The sequence below is a fragment of the Macrobrachium nipponense genome, chromosome 37 (genome assembly GCF_015104395.2).
Source record: "Macrobrachium nipponense isolate FS-2020 chromosome 37, ASM1510439v2, whole genome shotgun sequence".
Classification (NCBI taxonomy): domain Eukaryota; kingdom Metazoa; phylum Arthropoda; class Malacostraca; order Decapoda; family Palaemonidae; genus Macrobrachium; species Macrobrachium nipponense.
The window spans coordinates 11,534,492-11,552,794 of record NC_061097.1 but is presented as its reverse complement, the minus strand read 5'-3'; the positions used below and the strand labels follow the sequence as shown (position 1 = coordinate 11,552,794).

The 18,303-nt window shown below is 34.7% G+C and overlaps 1 protein-coding gene across 1 annotated transcript in view; it reads right to left on the bottom strand.

Moving 5' to 3' along the window:
* LOC135209022 (uncharacterized) overlaps positions 1-17,798 on the bottom strand; it is a 195,992-nt gene extending 178,194 nt beyond the window's left edge. Inside the window, exon 1 of the mRNA XM_064241554.1 lies at positions 17,056-17,798. Within this exon, the coding sequence (XP_064097624.1) occupies positions 17,056-17,113 (58 nt within the window). The 5' untranslated portion in view covers positions 17,114-17,798. The remainder of the gene's footprint in view (positions 1-17,055) is intronic.
* Positions 17,799-18,303: the final 505 nt, after the last annotated feature.

The window sequence follows — 18,303 nt, the reverse complement described above, 5'->3', positions numbered from 1 at the left end:
AAGGAAATTTGCAACATAATGGCAGAACGATATAAGAGAGAATTCACCCCTAGAATAGATAATGAAGATAATGATATAGAAGTAAGGGACGAAAATGGTGAATATTTAGCTGACATAGAAATTAATGAAGCTGATATTGTGCAGGCAATTAATGAAATTAAAAATGGAGCTGCTGCAGGGCCTGATGGAGTCCCTGCTATTTTGTTAAAGAAAGTAGTTCATTCTATCGCAAAGCCACTTGCAATATTATTAAGAGAAAGTGTAGATACAGGCAAGATTTATGATGAGCACAAATTAGCATATATTACCCCTACTTTCAAAAGTGGATCAAGACTAGAGGCAAGTAATTATAGGCCTGTGAGTCTAACATCACATATTATGAAAGTGTATGAAAGGGTAATGAAGAAAAATATTATGAAACATTTAATAAAAAATAATTTGTTTAATATAGGACAACACGGTTTCGTACCCGGAAAAAGTACACAAACCCAACTGTTAGTCCACCGTGAGAACATATACAAAAATATGAAAAGCGGAAATGAAACAGATGTGGTTTATCTAGACTTTGCAAAAGCTTTTGACAAAGTAGACCATAATATATTAGCAAAGAAAATTAGAAAACACAATATTGTAGATAAAGTAGGAAGATGGTTAAAAGAATTTTTACACAACAGAAAACAGATAGTTATTGCAAACGATGAGAAATCGGATGAAACCAAGGTAATATCCGGTGTGCCACAAGGTACGGTGTAAGCTGCAATACTGTTTGTTATTATGATTGAAGACATAGACAGTAATGTTAAGGATTCGGTAGTGAGTAGTTTCGCCTGATGACACAAGAATAAGTAGAGAAATTACTTGTGATGAAGATAGGAACGCTCTACAAAGAGACCTTAACAAAGTATATGATTGGGCAGAGGAAAATAGGATGGTATTTAACTCTGATAAATTTGAATCAATAAATTATGGAGACAGAGAAGGAAAGCTATATGCATATAGGGGACCTAATAATGAGACAATCACAAATAAGGAAGCAGTTAAAGACCTTGGTGTGATGATGAATAGGAACATGTTATGCAATGATCAAATAGCAATTCTTTTGGCAAAATGTAAAGCAAAAATGGGAATGTTGTTACGGCACTTCAAAACAAGAAAAGCTGAACACATGATTATGCTTTATAAAACATATGTTCGTAGTCCACTTGAATATTGCAATATGATATGGTACCCACACTATCAAAAGGATATTGCACAAATAGAGAGTGTACAAAGGTCCTTTACAGCTAGAATAGAAGAAGTTAAGGACCTTGACTACTGGGAAAGACTACAATCCTTAAAATTATATAGTCTAGAAAGGAGAAGAGAACGCTACATGATAATTCAGGCATGGAAACAGATAGAAGGAATAACAGAAAATATCATGGAACTAAAAATATCAGAAAGAGCAAGCAGAGGTAGATTAATAGTGCCCAAAACTATACCAGGAAAAATAAGGAAAGCACACAGGACATTAATCCACTACGCACCAGCATCGATAATGCAGCGTCTATTCAATGCGTTGCCAGCACATCTGAGGAATATATCAGGAGTGAGCGTAGATGTGTTTAAGAATAAGCTCGACAAATATCTAAACTGCATCCCAGACCATCCAAGATTGGAAGATGCAAAATATACCGGAAGATGTACTAGCAACTCTCTGGTAGACATTAGAGGTGCCTCACACTGAGGGACCTGGGGCAACCCGAACGAACTGTAAGGTCTGTAAGGTCTGGTATTTAGGAGTAGATTTATAAACTGTGAAACTGGCCGTCTGTCAAAAATATATGGGTGGCTTACTTAACAAGCACCATCAATTGATTGTTACATGTTGGGTCTAGGTCCAGTATATGAGATACCAAGTGAAATAATATATAATAAATCCGTGGAATCTCCTGATTAGAGAATGACCAGTGACAGACATACTGGAGGGTGGGGGCCCCCTGACAGACACACTGAAAAGATGGGGGTGGGAGGTTGTAATTGGATCTAGAACCAACTTTGGAGATATCAAGTAAAATTTACACTACAGTAACACAGCATAACCTAGAATATTGTGATTGTAATGACAGACATTTAAGTGGGTGATTACCCCCTGACAGACGCCCCACAACGAGTGGGGAGTGGGAGACAGGATCTGCATCCAACATTAGAGATACCGAGTAAAATTTGCACTAAAATAACACTGCAGAACCTGTAATGCTGTGATAGTAATGACAAACATTTTAGTGGGTGGTTATCCCCTGGCAGACATAACCAGCGACTGGAGGCGAGAGATGGGAAACCTTGAAATGATTCAAAACCTATCATAAGCAATGTTAATATTAAAAATATTCAACAAGAAAATGGTAATTTTCTGAAATTCGTGAGACTGATAAAATTTAAAAGGCAACAATGTAAGGAAAATTGTGGTGTTACAGGAAAAAAATTACTGCCGGAGTTAATTTTTAAAATTCCTAATGAGGTATGGAATATTTCACTTCATTAATATCATCATACTATATTAAAAAAAAAACTTTGTATGAAACTTACTTGGCCTATCCTACTTTCTATTGTTTCACACACACACGCACACACAGATACATCAGAAACAACTTGATTCTGAGTTACTAAAAGCCCCTTTACTCTTACAAACCTTAGACGTGTCACCAGGTTTTCCGCACACATAACAGTAATATTACTATAACTGAAACCTTTACTGCTTTCTACTTTACCTGACGAAGGATCATTTCACTTCTTACTGACACTTAAATTATGAGTCAGACTATATTTGTCTGCTAACCTAGTTGCTCCTGCAAAAGATACTTCTCATCTATTTTCTATATAAAGCTAAATCTCAGGGGATACGTTATCTTTGAAGTTTTCTAACAACACTAAGTTCTTCAGACCATAAAAATCATCAATTTTAGCAGAAGTTAACCAATCACAAAACAGCCTTTCTAACTTCTTACCGTATTCTACATATGTAATATTCTCGTCCCTTCTCAAACTTCCAAATTTCTTACGGTACGCCTCCGGTACTATCCTGTATGGACTAAGAACAGTTTCTTTCACAATATCATACTATTCACATTCCTCCATAGACATGCAACTATGCACAGTAAATGCCCTATTACTTATTTATTATAAATGTAGTTTAACCAGACCACTGAGCTGATTTTCAGCTCTCCTAGGGCTGGCCCAAAAGATTAGATAAAATACCAGGTCTAGCTCTTAGGCCAGAGCTGGGACCAAATTGGTCATTCAGGATAAATAAAAAAATTGCACAAAGGCAAATGCTTTCATACTAGATCACACACACAATAAATACATTTACTCATGTTTCCTTACATACATAATAAAATGGTATATTAAATTCAAAATTAGTTTTAAACTTTTTTAAATTTTTGTTTTAAAATTCACTAAAAACACTAATGTTTTATATTTTATCAATTAAATTGCAGTTCCTCAGAAAAGTGAAAATCGGAACTACTGAAAATGTAAAAGATTCAGACAAAATTTCTTTTATTGTCTTATTTCCAAAAGTTGACAGTCTCTGCTGGTCATGCTTTGGACACTCGCACAAGACATGTCTGACTGTTACCAACTCCTTGCACTCTGAACACTCTGGAGCAGAGTCGTGTGGGCTGCTCATTAAGTGTCCATGTGTCAGATGGGTATGGCCTATATGGAGACGTGTCAAAATTACTTGTGCATGTCTCTCTCTCTGATATGATGAACTCCACTTTCCAACATCAGGTTTTATTTGCTTTAATTTGTTATTATCTGACTCTTCGTTCCAAATATGTTGCCATTTCCTTATAATACCCATCTTTATGTATGTTACATAATCACTCATTGGGAGATTCACACTTGATCTTGTCATTTGATTTACTTCTTTGGCTGCTTTGTCAACCTCTTCATTTCCTTTGATCCCTGCCCATATTTCTACATTTTTCCCAATAATATCTAATTTATGAAGTGATAATTTAATTTGTTGTACAATATTATTTTTTGGTTTGTAACTCTGGATGGCTTCTATGGCACTTCTTGAGTCACTAAAAATCACAAAATTATTGAGTGATGTTTCTTTAATTATTTTTATGGCCGAGGCTATTCCGCAAAGTTCTGCTGTGAATATTGAAGCTGTATTAGGAAGAGAGAATTGATATGATTTGTCCTGGGACACTGCAGCATATCCCACTCCATGTTCCAATTTAGATCCATCTGTGTATATTGCATAATGTGGACCTTTTCGGTTCATATGTTCTATTGTATGTTGTCCATGGTGTGATGGGGTATATTAGTGTTTATTTGATATATATTTTAATTGTGTGCAAGTTTTCATTTTATTCATTGTCCAAAGCGGAGGTAATTTTACTACTGGAGGAATTTGTATATTAACATTTAGTGACTCAAACAGTCTTCTAGCTTTATTTGAAAAAGGGGGTGGATGATTGTTTATAAATATATCTCTGAGTTCAAAAAGTTTTTGTTGGGGAATCGTTTGTCCTAATTCTCAGAGCACTCTTCATTATTACAAGATCTCTATGGAGAGAGAGAGAGGTAGTTCACCACATTCAACCTGTAAGAAAGAGCTCAGTGATGATTTAAAGGCTCCTGAACATATTTTAAGGCCCTCATTATGAACTGGGTCCAACGTTTTCTGTGCTGCGTCTGATGCCCAGCCATATACTTCGCTACCGTAATCAATTATAGACAGGACTGTTACTTTATACAGAAATGTAAGGGTTTGTCTATCGGCACCCAAGTAGTGTTTTGATAATGTTCTAATTAGATTTAATGCTTTTTTTACATTTTGATTTCAAGTATGTTATGTGGGGTTTCCAGTTTAAGTGAGTATCAAACACTAAACCTAAAAATTTTGCAGTTTGTCTAATTGGTATATTATGATTTCTGATTTTTAAATCTATTACTTCATCATTCATCCACTACTGCTTGAGTCTTATGTATGGATAACTTAAATCCTTCAGATGAAGTACATTCATTTATTTTTATTATACTTTTATTAATGATGCGTTCTGCATGTTTAATACGAGATGCTGAATAATATATGGCAATATCATCCATGTATAGGTTGCTTTTAATTCCAGTAGGTAGATTTTTATTAATATCATTAATTGCCTGGGTAAACAGTGTGCCACTAAGGACACTTCCCTGTGGAACACCATTTTCAAGTGGAAATGTTCTCGACAATACATCATCAATTCTCACTTGAAAACTACGATTTGCTCAAAAGTTTTGGATGAACCTAGGTAAATGTCCACGGATGTTATTATTTTGTAAAGTTTTTAATATAGGGTACCTCCAGGTAGTATCATAAGCCTTTTCATCATAAGCCTTTTCGATGTCAAAAAAGACTGCTACAATTATTTGTTTTCGCTCAAATCCTCTTCGTATATGGTCTTCGAGGTTAGAGAGAGAATCTAATGAAGATCTGTTGCACTGTGACCCAAATTGAGTGGGAATCAAGATTTTATTTTCTCGAATGTGCCATGTTAATCGAGCATTTACCATTTTTTCTAGTAATTTGCATAAGCAACTTGTTAGAGAAATTGGTCTGTAGTTATTTGCATCACTTGGATCTTTTCCAGGTTTGGGGATAAGAATTATTATTGCTTTACGCCATTCATCAGGATATAAATTTCTAAGCCATAAATGATTAAAAAATTGTAACAAGTATGTCTTCGCCAGAGGTGCTAAGTGGCAGATCATCTCAAAACAAATATTGTCACCTCCAGGAGCAGATTTATTGCTGTTAGTGAGAGCATATTCCAACTCTTCCATAGTAAATTTTCTATTATAATATGTCTTCTATTTTTTCGAAATTTATTGTTATTAGTTCTATATTAATTTTCTTTGTGCGGAAGTGGTCATCTAAATTTCTGTCACTACTTACATTAGCTAAGTTTTCTCCTATTATATTACTTATTTCTTTAGGATCGAGTATTCTTTTTCCGTCTTTTAATATGGCATGTCTGGGTGGTTTCACATGGGTACCATTCATTTTCCTGAATTTTTCCCATATCTTTTGTATGGGAGTATTATTAGAGAGATCTGATACATATTTCCTCCATGAAATTATTCTTCCTTGAATTACTTCCTTTCGAAATTTTGCAGATATTTTATTGTATATAGGCTTTAATGCCTCAATTTCTAGTAACAATATAGCCATTTTTTGTAAAGTACCTTCTAATATTGGTAATGTTTTATTTATTTTACTGAACTTTATATTCAAATTATCCAATCGTCTCCCTATTGAGTGTTTTATATTTATTAATCCTGTTAGCTTTTCGGACCACTACGGAACTGTGTTTTGTTGGATGGGGTTTTGAGTTTGGTATTGCTTTATCAGCAGCATTTTTTATGAAATTTACAAGAAACTTATTAGTTTCATTATGATCTTTCAGATATTCAAATGGTGGTATACTTCTAGTATGCATTTCATATTGCTCCCAATCTGCTTTATAAATGTTATAGTGAGGAACATGTTTTGCTGGGTTATTTTGTAAAAAGGAAATTAATATTGGGAAATGATCCCTGGTGTACAAGTCGTCAATTGTGTTCCAATCTAATCTGTCAACTATACTTGTTGAACAGAGAGTTAAGTCTACAGAGGAAAATGTTCTATGTGTTTTTGAATAATATGTGCTAACTTCATCAACATTTATACAACATATGTCATTAGAATCTATAAGTTTTTCTACTTTACTTCCTGCTCTATTTGAGTTTGAACAGTTACAATCCCATATTGGGTTGTGAGCATTAAAATCCCCTATTATTAATATAGGTTCTTTGGCATTTTTAATTAATTCTCCACGTTTATCAATATTGTAATTTTTATTTGGTTGGTTGTATAAATTATAAATGATATAACTATAGTTTTTAATTCGAATTTCAATACCTGATATTTGGAGGTCAGCAATGTTTACAGGTACTTTGTCATAACATACTTTGTTATGTACATATATGGCAGTACCTAAATTTCCTTCTTCTTCCTGTGATGTTGATATTAAGGTATATTTACCTATTGTTGGTATTGTATTATTGACATTTTGTAAACATGATATCATTGGTTCATATTCCTTTAATAACCTTTGTACTTCTCCCAGGTGTAATCTGGTCTGTAGATCATTTACGTTCCATTGTATAATATAACTATTGAAAATATTATGTTATATCGGTCGTGTTTTGTTTTCTTTTTTTGTATTATTATCAACTTGAATTTTTTCTAAAATTTTATTTACCACATTCAGTTGTTTATCTTTATAATATTTTAAGTGCTCAATACACATACATCCTTTTTCATGGGTGTTTAGGCCTATTTCTTTCTATATTTCATAAAATTTCTTATAATGTTTGTTAAGCAATCTTTTGTTATATTTTTGTTATCATTGCACAATGCAATGAAGCAATCATTGCAGCCACATGTGTTGTCATGTACACCTACTGCTTTATTTGTTATTTTGTTGTACCGATTATTGGTGATGGAGTAATCTGACCCTTGACATAGTCACCATCATCCATGGTATGGTTTGCCTCCACTTCTTTGGTGTTTTGGATCTCTGCATCCATAGGTTTTATTATTATTTTAGGAGATAAAGGTATGTTCTCATTTTGTTTTTGTTCTTTCTTCTCATGTTTGGTTTTTGGTTTGACCGATTTTTCTCTAATTATAGTTGGTTTCATTGTTTTTGGTGGTGTTCTCTCTTAAGGTCTTTTTTTTTTCTTTAATTTTCGGTACATCACAACTTCCTCCTTCCACCTCTGTGGTAGTATCTTCTTGTGCTTCTATATGCATTAACACCTCAAATGAATTTGATAGAATATTATCCAATTCATTTGCACTTGTTTCCTGATTCTTTACTATCTTAGTTTTTTCCTGCATATTACTGACTTCTTGAGACCTACTTTGCTGCATCTTGTTACTTCTATCTGTATGTTTTTTTGTTTCATTACTGGTTCCTGTTATAGAAGAATATGTACGTTTCTTAGCAGGATCTTGAATTCCTCATGCTTTTAATTCTAATTTAGCCTCTGCTATAAACATGCCTGTTCTTTCTTTAACATTTTTAGTTCAGTGTTGTATATGTAATGCATGCATTCTTTGGATCTTGCATGATGATTCTGATCACAGTTTACACACTTAGGTTCACCGCACTTCCATTTGGTGGTGTATTTTGTAGATCCACAGTAAGCGCACACCGGTTCATTCCTACAATTTCTCTTTGTGTGTCCATACTTACTGCAATTTTGACACTGCAGTGGCTTTGGAATATAGGGTCTTAACTCTCTATTTTGGCCTAAATATTTTATTTTTTCAGGTAGTAGTGAACCCTCAAATTTTATTTTTGCTATTTTTACTACTTGTTTACTGCCTCTTTTACTTGTAATATCATATACCTCGCAATCCTCAACCTTGGGGTATCTCTTTTTCAAAGAATCTAAAAGCATTTTCTTATTAATTGGTTCGTCATTATTATTAGGAAGTACAATGGTACCCTGAATGCTATTCATATTGTCATGCTTTTCCACTTTAACATTAATAGTATCTATAATTGTTAACGACAAATAGTCTTCTGACTGGCTTTTTGTTGAGGCTTCTATAAGCCAAGTCTTCTCTTTTATTTTTCTGAAAGACATTTCTGCCGTTGGATGTCTGTTTAGTAAAAATTTTCTAATTTCAAGGCTGAAATATTTTGTTCAGCTTCCATGGTTAGAAACCTTGACCAACTTCCACTCCCAAAGAGGGAGTCAAAGTGAGTCAAGGTTGGGTCATGACAGTACTGAGGTTTCCTAGGTTTAATATATGGTATTAATGTTTTAATACCAACCTGGTCTTTGTGATTTGAGCTTCCATTAGAATGGTCCAAATCCGTGCCAGATGTTGTAGGGATATTCTTTAAATTTTCCATATAATAAAGTTGTAAATTTCGTCCAGGATGAGGTCCCTCTCACCAGGGAGGCCCAACTGGGGGAGAAGCAATACTGTTACACAGTGGTAACTGCCCTGGGAAACTCACCATACCCACACTGCCTTAAGGGTCCCATGAGATCGGACCCAGCACTGTGGGCATGGCTTGACATAAAAATTTCCCCTCGCTCAACCACGTCAGGTACTCTAGTTTTACGGGTGAAGTGGCATGCCATCCAACTCCACCCTCCATCAAGTTAAAAGAGGAGTCAATTCAATTAGTCCAAAACTATGCCAAGGTCATCAACGAAAGAAGGAGGGAAGGGGAAAAATTTGTAAGAGGAGGAGTAAAGGAGTTAAAGGTCCCAATGTTCAGTTGGATCCACAGCAAAGAGCATAGGCATAAAGGGGCATACTCTCTCTGCAGTGGATCCCTAAGCCCCCCACCTCGTCACGGAGTTGGGATCAGGGGAGTAAATGCCCTACCACTTAAAACTGACTGTAAATATAGAGTCCATATTTCTTTAGAACCTACTCTTTTCATTAACCTCTCAAAACATGAAATATTTCGTTACATCTTCCTCATCAAACTATGGTACTAATTTTAACACTGCACCCATACCTAAATCATCAGCTTGATTTTCATTCTCGCCTGTCTAACAGTTAAGAGTACTTTGCCTTAAACGAGCGATTTCCAACTCATGCTTATGTTCTTTTCTCTTTCTTCCTGGTGCATTACCATCATTTCTCACTCATGCTGCATTTTCATTACTTCTCTCTCAGCTGCTCTTTCATCTCTCTCATACTTTTCTCTTCCTTTCCTCTCAACATACTCACAGAGATCATAACCTTCTAGACTCAGAAGCTTACCAGACTCAATAAATACTTTTGTCATCTCACTCATTCTGGTTCTTTCTATATTCTCCCTGTTTCAATCTGTTATGGCGCCATATATCCCGGCCAGAGGTTGCCAACTGTTACTGATCGTGATCTGCTCAGGTTCTTCATTACACAAAAAAAAAAAAAAAAAAAAAAAAAATCAACACCAACAATTGAAACACGGGATACGAATACAGAAAGAAACTCAAACAGAACACAAGTTTATTTACAAGCTTATTCACAAAGATAAATGCAGAAAGGTTTCTCCTATTCACATAACAAAATTAAATCTGACTATATGTGAAAAGGAGGTATCAGTGAGGTAATAAAATACTTGCTGGCCAGGTTTACAGCTGTTGAGATGAGTGCTTGAAACGATGGCTTCACAAGGGGACAGTAGGAACTTCAGACGGGCTTCTTATCTTCGTACTGCAGGAAGGAATGACTTAGTCTTGAAACTTGAAGGGCAGGTTACTTCTCAAAACCACTTGCAGGACAATTCTTTATGGAAAGGGTTTACTCATCATCAGTATCTCTCTCTCTCTCTCTCTCTGTTTCCGACTACAAACTACTGACTTTACTTTCTTGTTTCCGTTCCCACTTTCTCTCATGTGTCCTCTTATCCTTCGTCTCTTCCTTCTTCTCTTATCCCTGTTCCTTCTCCCTTCTCTTCTCTTCTCTGATGATCTGTTCCTCCTAACTTCCTCAGAGTCCTATGTATGTATATATATATATATATATATATATATATCTATATATATATATATATATATATATATACTATATATATATATATATATATATATATATTATATCAATCACAGGGCAGAACTGAAAGGGCGGGGCTAACCAGCGAATGTTTCCATCCAAAGAACTTTTCAGAAGACTCTGGACGAAATGTTACGTCATATCCAAGTCATTGTGTTCCTAATGACGGCTGCAAGCTGGAGTTCCACAAAACAACAGAGTATTCTCAAACAACCAAGAGAACAGGCACCCCAAACACATGCAGGAATCTCTCCTTGCTGCAGACCTACTCAAAGAAGATACATTTTTCTTTTCTTTGATATATGTTTCTTCGCTATAAAGCGATTACCATGACAGTCTGTCAGGGAGTAACCACCCACTAAAATGTCTGTCATTACCTATCACAGCATTCTAGGATATGCAGTGCTAATGTAGTGTAAATTTTACTTGGTATCTCCAATGTTGGATACAGATTTTGTCTCCCCTTCCCACTCCTTGTGGGGTGTCTGTCAGGGGGTAACCACCCACTAAAATGTCTGTTATTACCTATCACAGCATTCCAGGTTCTGCAGTGCTATTGTAGTGCTAATTTTACTTGGTATCTCCAATGCTGGATGCAGATCCTGTTTCCCACTTCCCACTTTTTGTGGGATGTCTGTTACGGGGTAACCACCCACTAACATGTCTGTCATTACCAACACAGCATTCCAGGATATGCAGTGCTATTGTAGCATAAATTTTACTTGGTATCTCTTAAGTTGGATATATGTCCATTTAACCACCCCTCCTTTTCAGTGTGTCTGTCAGGAGCGACCCACACTCCAGTATGTCTGTCACTGGTCATCCTATGATCTGGAGAGTCCACAGATATATTATACATTAGTTTCACTTGGTATCTCGACCCAACATCTAACAGGCAATTAGTGGTGCTTGTTAAGTAAGCCACCCATATAATTTTGGCAGACGGTCAGTTTCACAGTTTACAAGTCTACTCCTAAATACCAGTAGGGGTTACAGTCGGTATCTCGTTTGTTGCATCTCAATGGTCTGGGCTGTCGGTCTATGTCTGAAATTCCCAAGACTGGGACATTTGTTCAGCAAATGTCTCACAGTCAAAGGCACAGTACAGTCATCGTAAAACGAAGGATTTTCTTGGGACATCAAAAACCCATGAGTAAGTCTTGTATCTCCAATCCTCAATCTGCACAACATCGTTTCCTGCCTTCTTGGCATATAGGGATATGACCAAGGAAACGCTGATGACGTGATACTGAGCATTTTTTTATTAGTTAAAATAGCCTCCCACTGGGACTTCCAACAATTTTTGATTCTCTGACCTAGAAGAGGATATAAATCCCGATAAGGCAGTAGGCATCTTATGGGCTTTCGGGAACCAACTGCCAATTTAGCAAGTTGGTTTACTTTTTTTCCCTCTTCTATTCAGTAAAAGCTGTCATTCCAATGTATCTAAAATAAGAGGGTTCAGAGTTTAAAAATTCCTGTAACTGAAGAATACTTCTTGAGTCACAATAAATAATAAAATTATTTCCATTTTCAATTAAAATTTCCTTTAAAGCCGCTAAAATTGCATACAGTTCTTCTGTAAAAATAGATGCAACAGATGATAACCTCCAGCTTCTTTCCACACCAGGGAAGGCCACTCCAAAGCCGACGCCAGTATCTGACTTGTGTGTGTGTGTGTGTAATATATATGCATAAATATATATATTTGTGAATGTGTGTGTTCATTGGATTGTATACATTCTTGATTCTGATTTCAGTAAGTTATTTTTCTTGTGATTAATTTGGTTAAAATAATTGCTCAGCTACATAACCTTTTAACTTTTTTTATTTTGACTGAGGACCGTTAATTTGTTCAATTAATAGTCGGTAATGAGTGATTGTTTACTCTTAATGTCTCTAAACCTTGGCTTACTTGTACATATTATGTAAATATCATACTGTAATAAATTAGTTCTAAAGTTATCTTAATTATTTTTCTCTCCTTCCTCCGTGGTTTGTTTTAACTGCTGCCAGTTAATCCAGTCCATTTTCCTTTTTTTTATTAAGAACCTGGAGAACCAAGTTGTTCATAATAATATATATATATACTATATATATATACCTATATATATATTAGTATAATATATATCTATAGGAGATATATATATCCTATATATATATATTATAGATATCTATATATAGATATATATATAGATATATATATATATATATATATATATATATATATATATCTATATATATATATATATATATATATATATGTGTGTGTGTGTGTGTGTGTGTCTGTGTGTATATACTATAGATATATATATGTTATATATATATATATATATATATAGATAATCTATATATATATGTATATATAGATTATATAGATATATATAATAATATATAATATATATATATATATATATATATATCTATATCTATATATATATCTATATATATATATATATATATAGATATATGATATAGATATATAATATATATATATATATATGTATATATATAGATATCTAGATATATCTATATATATATAGATATATAGTATATATATATATATATATATATATATATATATATAAAATAAGTGTGTGTGTGTATGTATATATATATATATGTATATATATATATATATATATATGTATAATGTAGATATATATATATATATATATATATATATATATATATATATTATATTATATATGTTTGTGAGTGTGTGTAATTCTCTGTTATTACGAAATCAATACAAATATGATTTATGTACATATTAAGGGTTGCTAATTCATATAAAAAGTAATAGTTGTCATATAAATCAGTAAAATCATTTTGCACGACAGGAAAATGACTGAGGTAGAAAGTATAGTTTACTCTCTGTTATAACATGCAAACGTAAGCAGGTTTTACAAAAAAAATAAGTCATTATTTATCAATTTCTTTCAGAAAACTATATACATGTGCTTAATATATTTTGGTGTTGTATGTCTTGTTGTAAGCTGTATGCAAGAAAAAGGAGACACAAATTCTTACATTAAAATTGTAACAGGTGTTGTCTTATACATCAACTCAGGAAAAGACTGACTAAGATTTAATAAAGAAATGGATGTAGGTGAATGTGTTATGACAAATGAAATGTCTCCTAAATACCGCACAAAGGAGCTGGAGCTTGCAAACAATATTGCCAGGGAGAAAAATTGCACAGATTGGTAAAAGATTTAGAACATTTTCTAAGAACCAAATCTGAGAAGGAATAGTAACCCGCGTAAAATATTTTTGGTTACTGAAACCAGAAGGTTAAATAAAACATTGTTTATCTGTAAGAGAGATAAGGTAAACCTTTCGTTGTAGCAAAAATCTAGTAATGTCTGTAAATATTATCGAATAAATGAACGGTCGCTTTGAGAAAATAATTGTTATGCATGAAAAGCTATTTGAGCAAACTTTCCTTTAGGGAGGTGAAGTATGTATGTTGAAAGTCAATGAAAAAATAAATGAAGAAAGCTATTGAAAGGGAAAAAAACGTGAGAAAAATGGGAAAGCAACGGAAAAATTATAAAAAGCTTTTAAAGATAAAAAAGCAGACGCAGTGTTCTAAGGGGGTTCGATCTCATGCCGAGACTAAAATTCGCAAGGTAATTGGAAACAATGTTCAGTTCGAAGCCCGTGAGATGGTGGAAGAACGTGATGAAGGAAAAGATGGAGGTGAATGACACAGTGTATAGAATGTCGACCTGCGCTCCGAATTGGTAAAATCTTAATTGACTCAAGCACTCTCAGGATTAAACAATACCGTGACTTTCGCTTAGCTGTTCACCGGAGCAAACCTTGACACCAGAATTATATGTTTCACAACTAGTATCATTTTAGCTATTTGCACCAGATTTCTTTTATGAAAAAAAGTCTGTATTATGGCATTTTACTTCCTCTAACTACATAGATTATTTTGAAACTGAAATTTTGACACTGATCAAATCTCAAAACATGATCTGGTTTAGATAGCACCGATGATATCTGCATATTTTGGGCTAAAAGCTGGGAAGATTTGAATATTCCTTAGCTCGTCGTAAGCGGTGGCTCCATCCCGTAAGTTCAAAACTTAATGAGAAACAGATGATACACTGTCATTGCCGCATTTTATGATATTATTAACAAGCCAACTTTAGTCATGTTTGACATCTACCTTTTTAGCACTAAGGTGTGGGATTTATTCAAGGGTGTAACTAGAGTAAGAATCCGAGGCCATTCATCAAAGTCTTACATAGTACGATACCCTGCATCAACAAATTAAATAATATTGATAAAGATTTCAGCAAACTTCAAAACATAATGAAAAACATTAAAACAAAACCCGAAAAACTCGAATTTCCAAAAGCTTAAAATTGAGAGTATCAAGAAAGTTACTGACCAGCTCAGATCCGATAAACAATTTACTGAAGTATATGTATAAAGGAAACCAGCTGAATCCGGTGTCTATAAAGCATCGTGATAATATTTTCCAAAATATGCATGTCCTCGAAAAAGGACTCGCAACATCAATATGATTCCCTGAGCGAAAGAGAGCACTGAGATACAGATTCAGTTTTTCAGGTTTTTTAATGTATAGTTATGAGGGACTCCAGTTATTTCGCCAACAGAAGCGAGACCTCGATATCTTTCCCGGAGCAGTTGCAAATACAGAAAGATGTTCGGCTCTGAATTCATCAGTAAAAGCAGCGACGGCCGCCTGCCACATGAACACTGATATCCATATATGAATGATTGGGTTGCCGTAAGACGTCTTCTGAAACAAGAGACTCCGCGGAACCATTCAATGCATTAGATAAGAGCACTTTGAGTTCCATTCATCAGAGGATCAGAATGCAAAATGCCGTTCAGAGCCAATGGAAATAATTTCCCACCGCCTGTACCTACCAAGTATGTACTACTATATGCATAAATCATTCACCTCCGCTCCCCTCCCGGGTCCAGCATAGCAGCAAATATTGGAAATGAAGCGCTATTGATTTCGATTTGACTTGAATAGTGTTCATGTTTCTCAAACAATTGAGAATATCATTCACTATATCTCCATGTAATTAGCATAATAAATATACTTTGTAGTCTTGAATAGGGCTTGGTTGCCTGCGCCTGTACCACGATAGTTTTTTCTTCGCTTTCTTTGCTGCTTAAAATCAAAACAGTTATATAAGAACATAAAACAGTCACCTACGAATGAACTACAAAAATATCACACAAACACTCATACATTTTAAGAAGCAGCAAAGAGAGCGAAGAAAAAGCTATACACGGCCTTTTGTTACCCAATCTTTTCAAGCATAGATGGTACGGGCGCTTATTAAAGACGACGCAGTATATTTATTATGGTGATTGCATGTTCGTGCTTAGTGAATAATGAATTTGTGAATCATAAAAGGCTATTTGCCTTACTTTTTTCGATAGCTAGCATATATTCTGTGTATGCTATTTGGAAGAAGCTCTTGTCATGTTACAATAATATAGCACAAAGAATAAATTCTATTTTGTTTTTATTTAATTATTCTCTTTTCCTAAAGGTGCTAAATTGAGAAATAAAGACTAAATTTTTGGAATCCTGTTTCACTTGGAGACATGATACTGAATGTACAGACACATTCGAGGCCGCACACGCACATATATTTATATAATATAAATCTATACATGTATGTATGGATATAGATATATATAGATACATATATTATATATATATTATACTATTAATATATATAATATATATTATATATATATATTATATATATATAATATATATATATCTGTGGTGCGTGGGTATATACATACATACATACATACATACACACACACACACATATATATATATACATGTATAGATTTATGCTATATAAGTGTATGTGTGTGTGCGCGCTCGAATGTGTGTATATTCAGTATCACGTCTCCAATTTCTCCAAAAATATCCCAATTTAGCACCATTAGGAAAAGAAAAAAACAAATAAGAATAAAATATAATTTATTCTTTGTGCTATACTATTTTAATATACAAAAGCTTCTTCCAAATAGCATACACAGAAAATATCCGAAACACAGCAAAAGTAAAACTACTTCATTTATCGTGTAAAGGGGAAGGAGATGAACCCCATACGTGAAAATGAATTAGGCATTGAATGCGATTTGAAGAATTAACGAAAGATGGGACTATAGAAAGAAAAATATCTTCTACAACAAGTCCACAGTCATGAAAAGAAAAAAACTCTTGTAATGAGCAGTGGTAGTAAATAAACAATGAAGATCAGGAGTTTCGAAAATATATAAGAAACATTTACAGTAAATTAAACGATAATTGCGCATGACTTTTTATACTTTCAAATTTTATTCTACGTATAACCCAGTTATATCGAATTCACGTCACCCAAATGAAATCACACATAAGGGCGGTATAGAAAAACCAAACATTTTTAACTCACCGACATATTGGACGAGAACAGCAATCAAAAGAAGAAACTTGAAAATCTTAGGCTCCATCTTCAAAATCTGTACACCAAAGTCTTCTAAGGTCGCTGCTCCGTCATAACATAAACGCCAGAATCACACAGTTCTCTCATGAGCTTCTATTTATTTTGTATTTTGTTCATTTTATCTCATTTTCGAACGATTCTCTTTTGAATCATTTCTGTTCCAAGTGCATAGTTACAAGATCATGGTGATTTGTAACTATTTTTTTTTACCGATTGTTTTCCTTTGGTCTTGAATTTTCTACTATTTGCAATACTGACAGTACAGTTCTTCGTGCGATTTTTATCCTATGGCAAAATTTGAAGCCACGACAACAGAACGTACTCTTGTACTATGCGTGGCTCAGACTACTGAGCTGATAAAAGACACTATTTATATCGTTAAAATAATGTTTGATTGAGTTCCACCAAAACAGGAAAAATGATAAATATGAAGTCAAAGTGAAATGTTAATATTCTCCGTCCGACTGATGAAGAGAAGCGACGGGGAACGAATGAACGAACGGCGCCAAGAGGAAGAGTAAACGATCAGATCGGTGAGCAAGCAAAGAAAGAGGTGGAAAGAGGAGGGCGGTGGAAGCCAAGGCAGCGCGGCGGCGGCGGCGGCGGGGCCAGTGGCTCGGGCTCCCGTGAAAGCAGTGGCTGCGGAGCCAGAGAGCCAACACCTCTCCTGCAACGGATCTTGCACCTTACTAGTCGGCGGTGCCACTAGAGGGCTCGGATACCGTGCCACCATCCTTCGTATACCTCCGCTCGCTCCCCCACCCACCCATCCACCCGGCCAGGGGCGCATGCACGAACACACGCGACACTATCATGGCAATCCGTCCGTGATCTTCGTAGTGACAGTCACCGCGGCGTCTGTTTAGACCATTTATCACTGAAAATACCTTGATGACTTTCTCATTCTAGTGCGCGTCTAAGGCGCTCATGGAATACATCAATGTCAGCGAAATGAAAATGACTGGAAGAAATAAAAAAAATAAAAAACGGCTAAATAAGAGAGGCAGTCCTGTGACTGCGTGCCACATAGGTTTAGTTACTTTTTTCTTTACTACCATATCTTTCTATGAAGCATGTGTTCGCATGCTTTCATAAAGGTTCGTATGTGGAAAAGTGTGTTACAGCGCATGAGAAACTAAAAATCATATGGACATTAATTCTTGATAATATCAGTATGTCGTGTTTATAAATAATTGT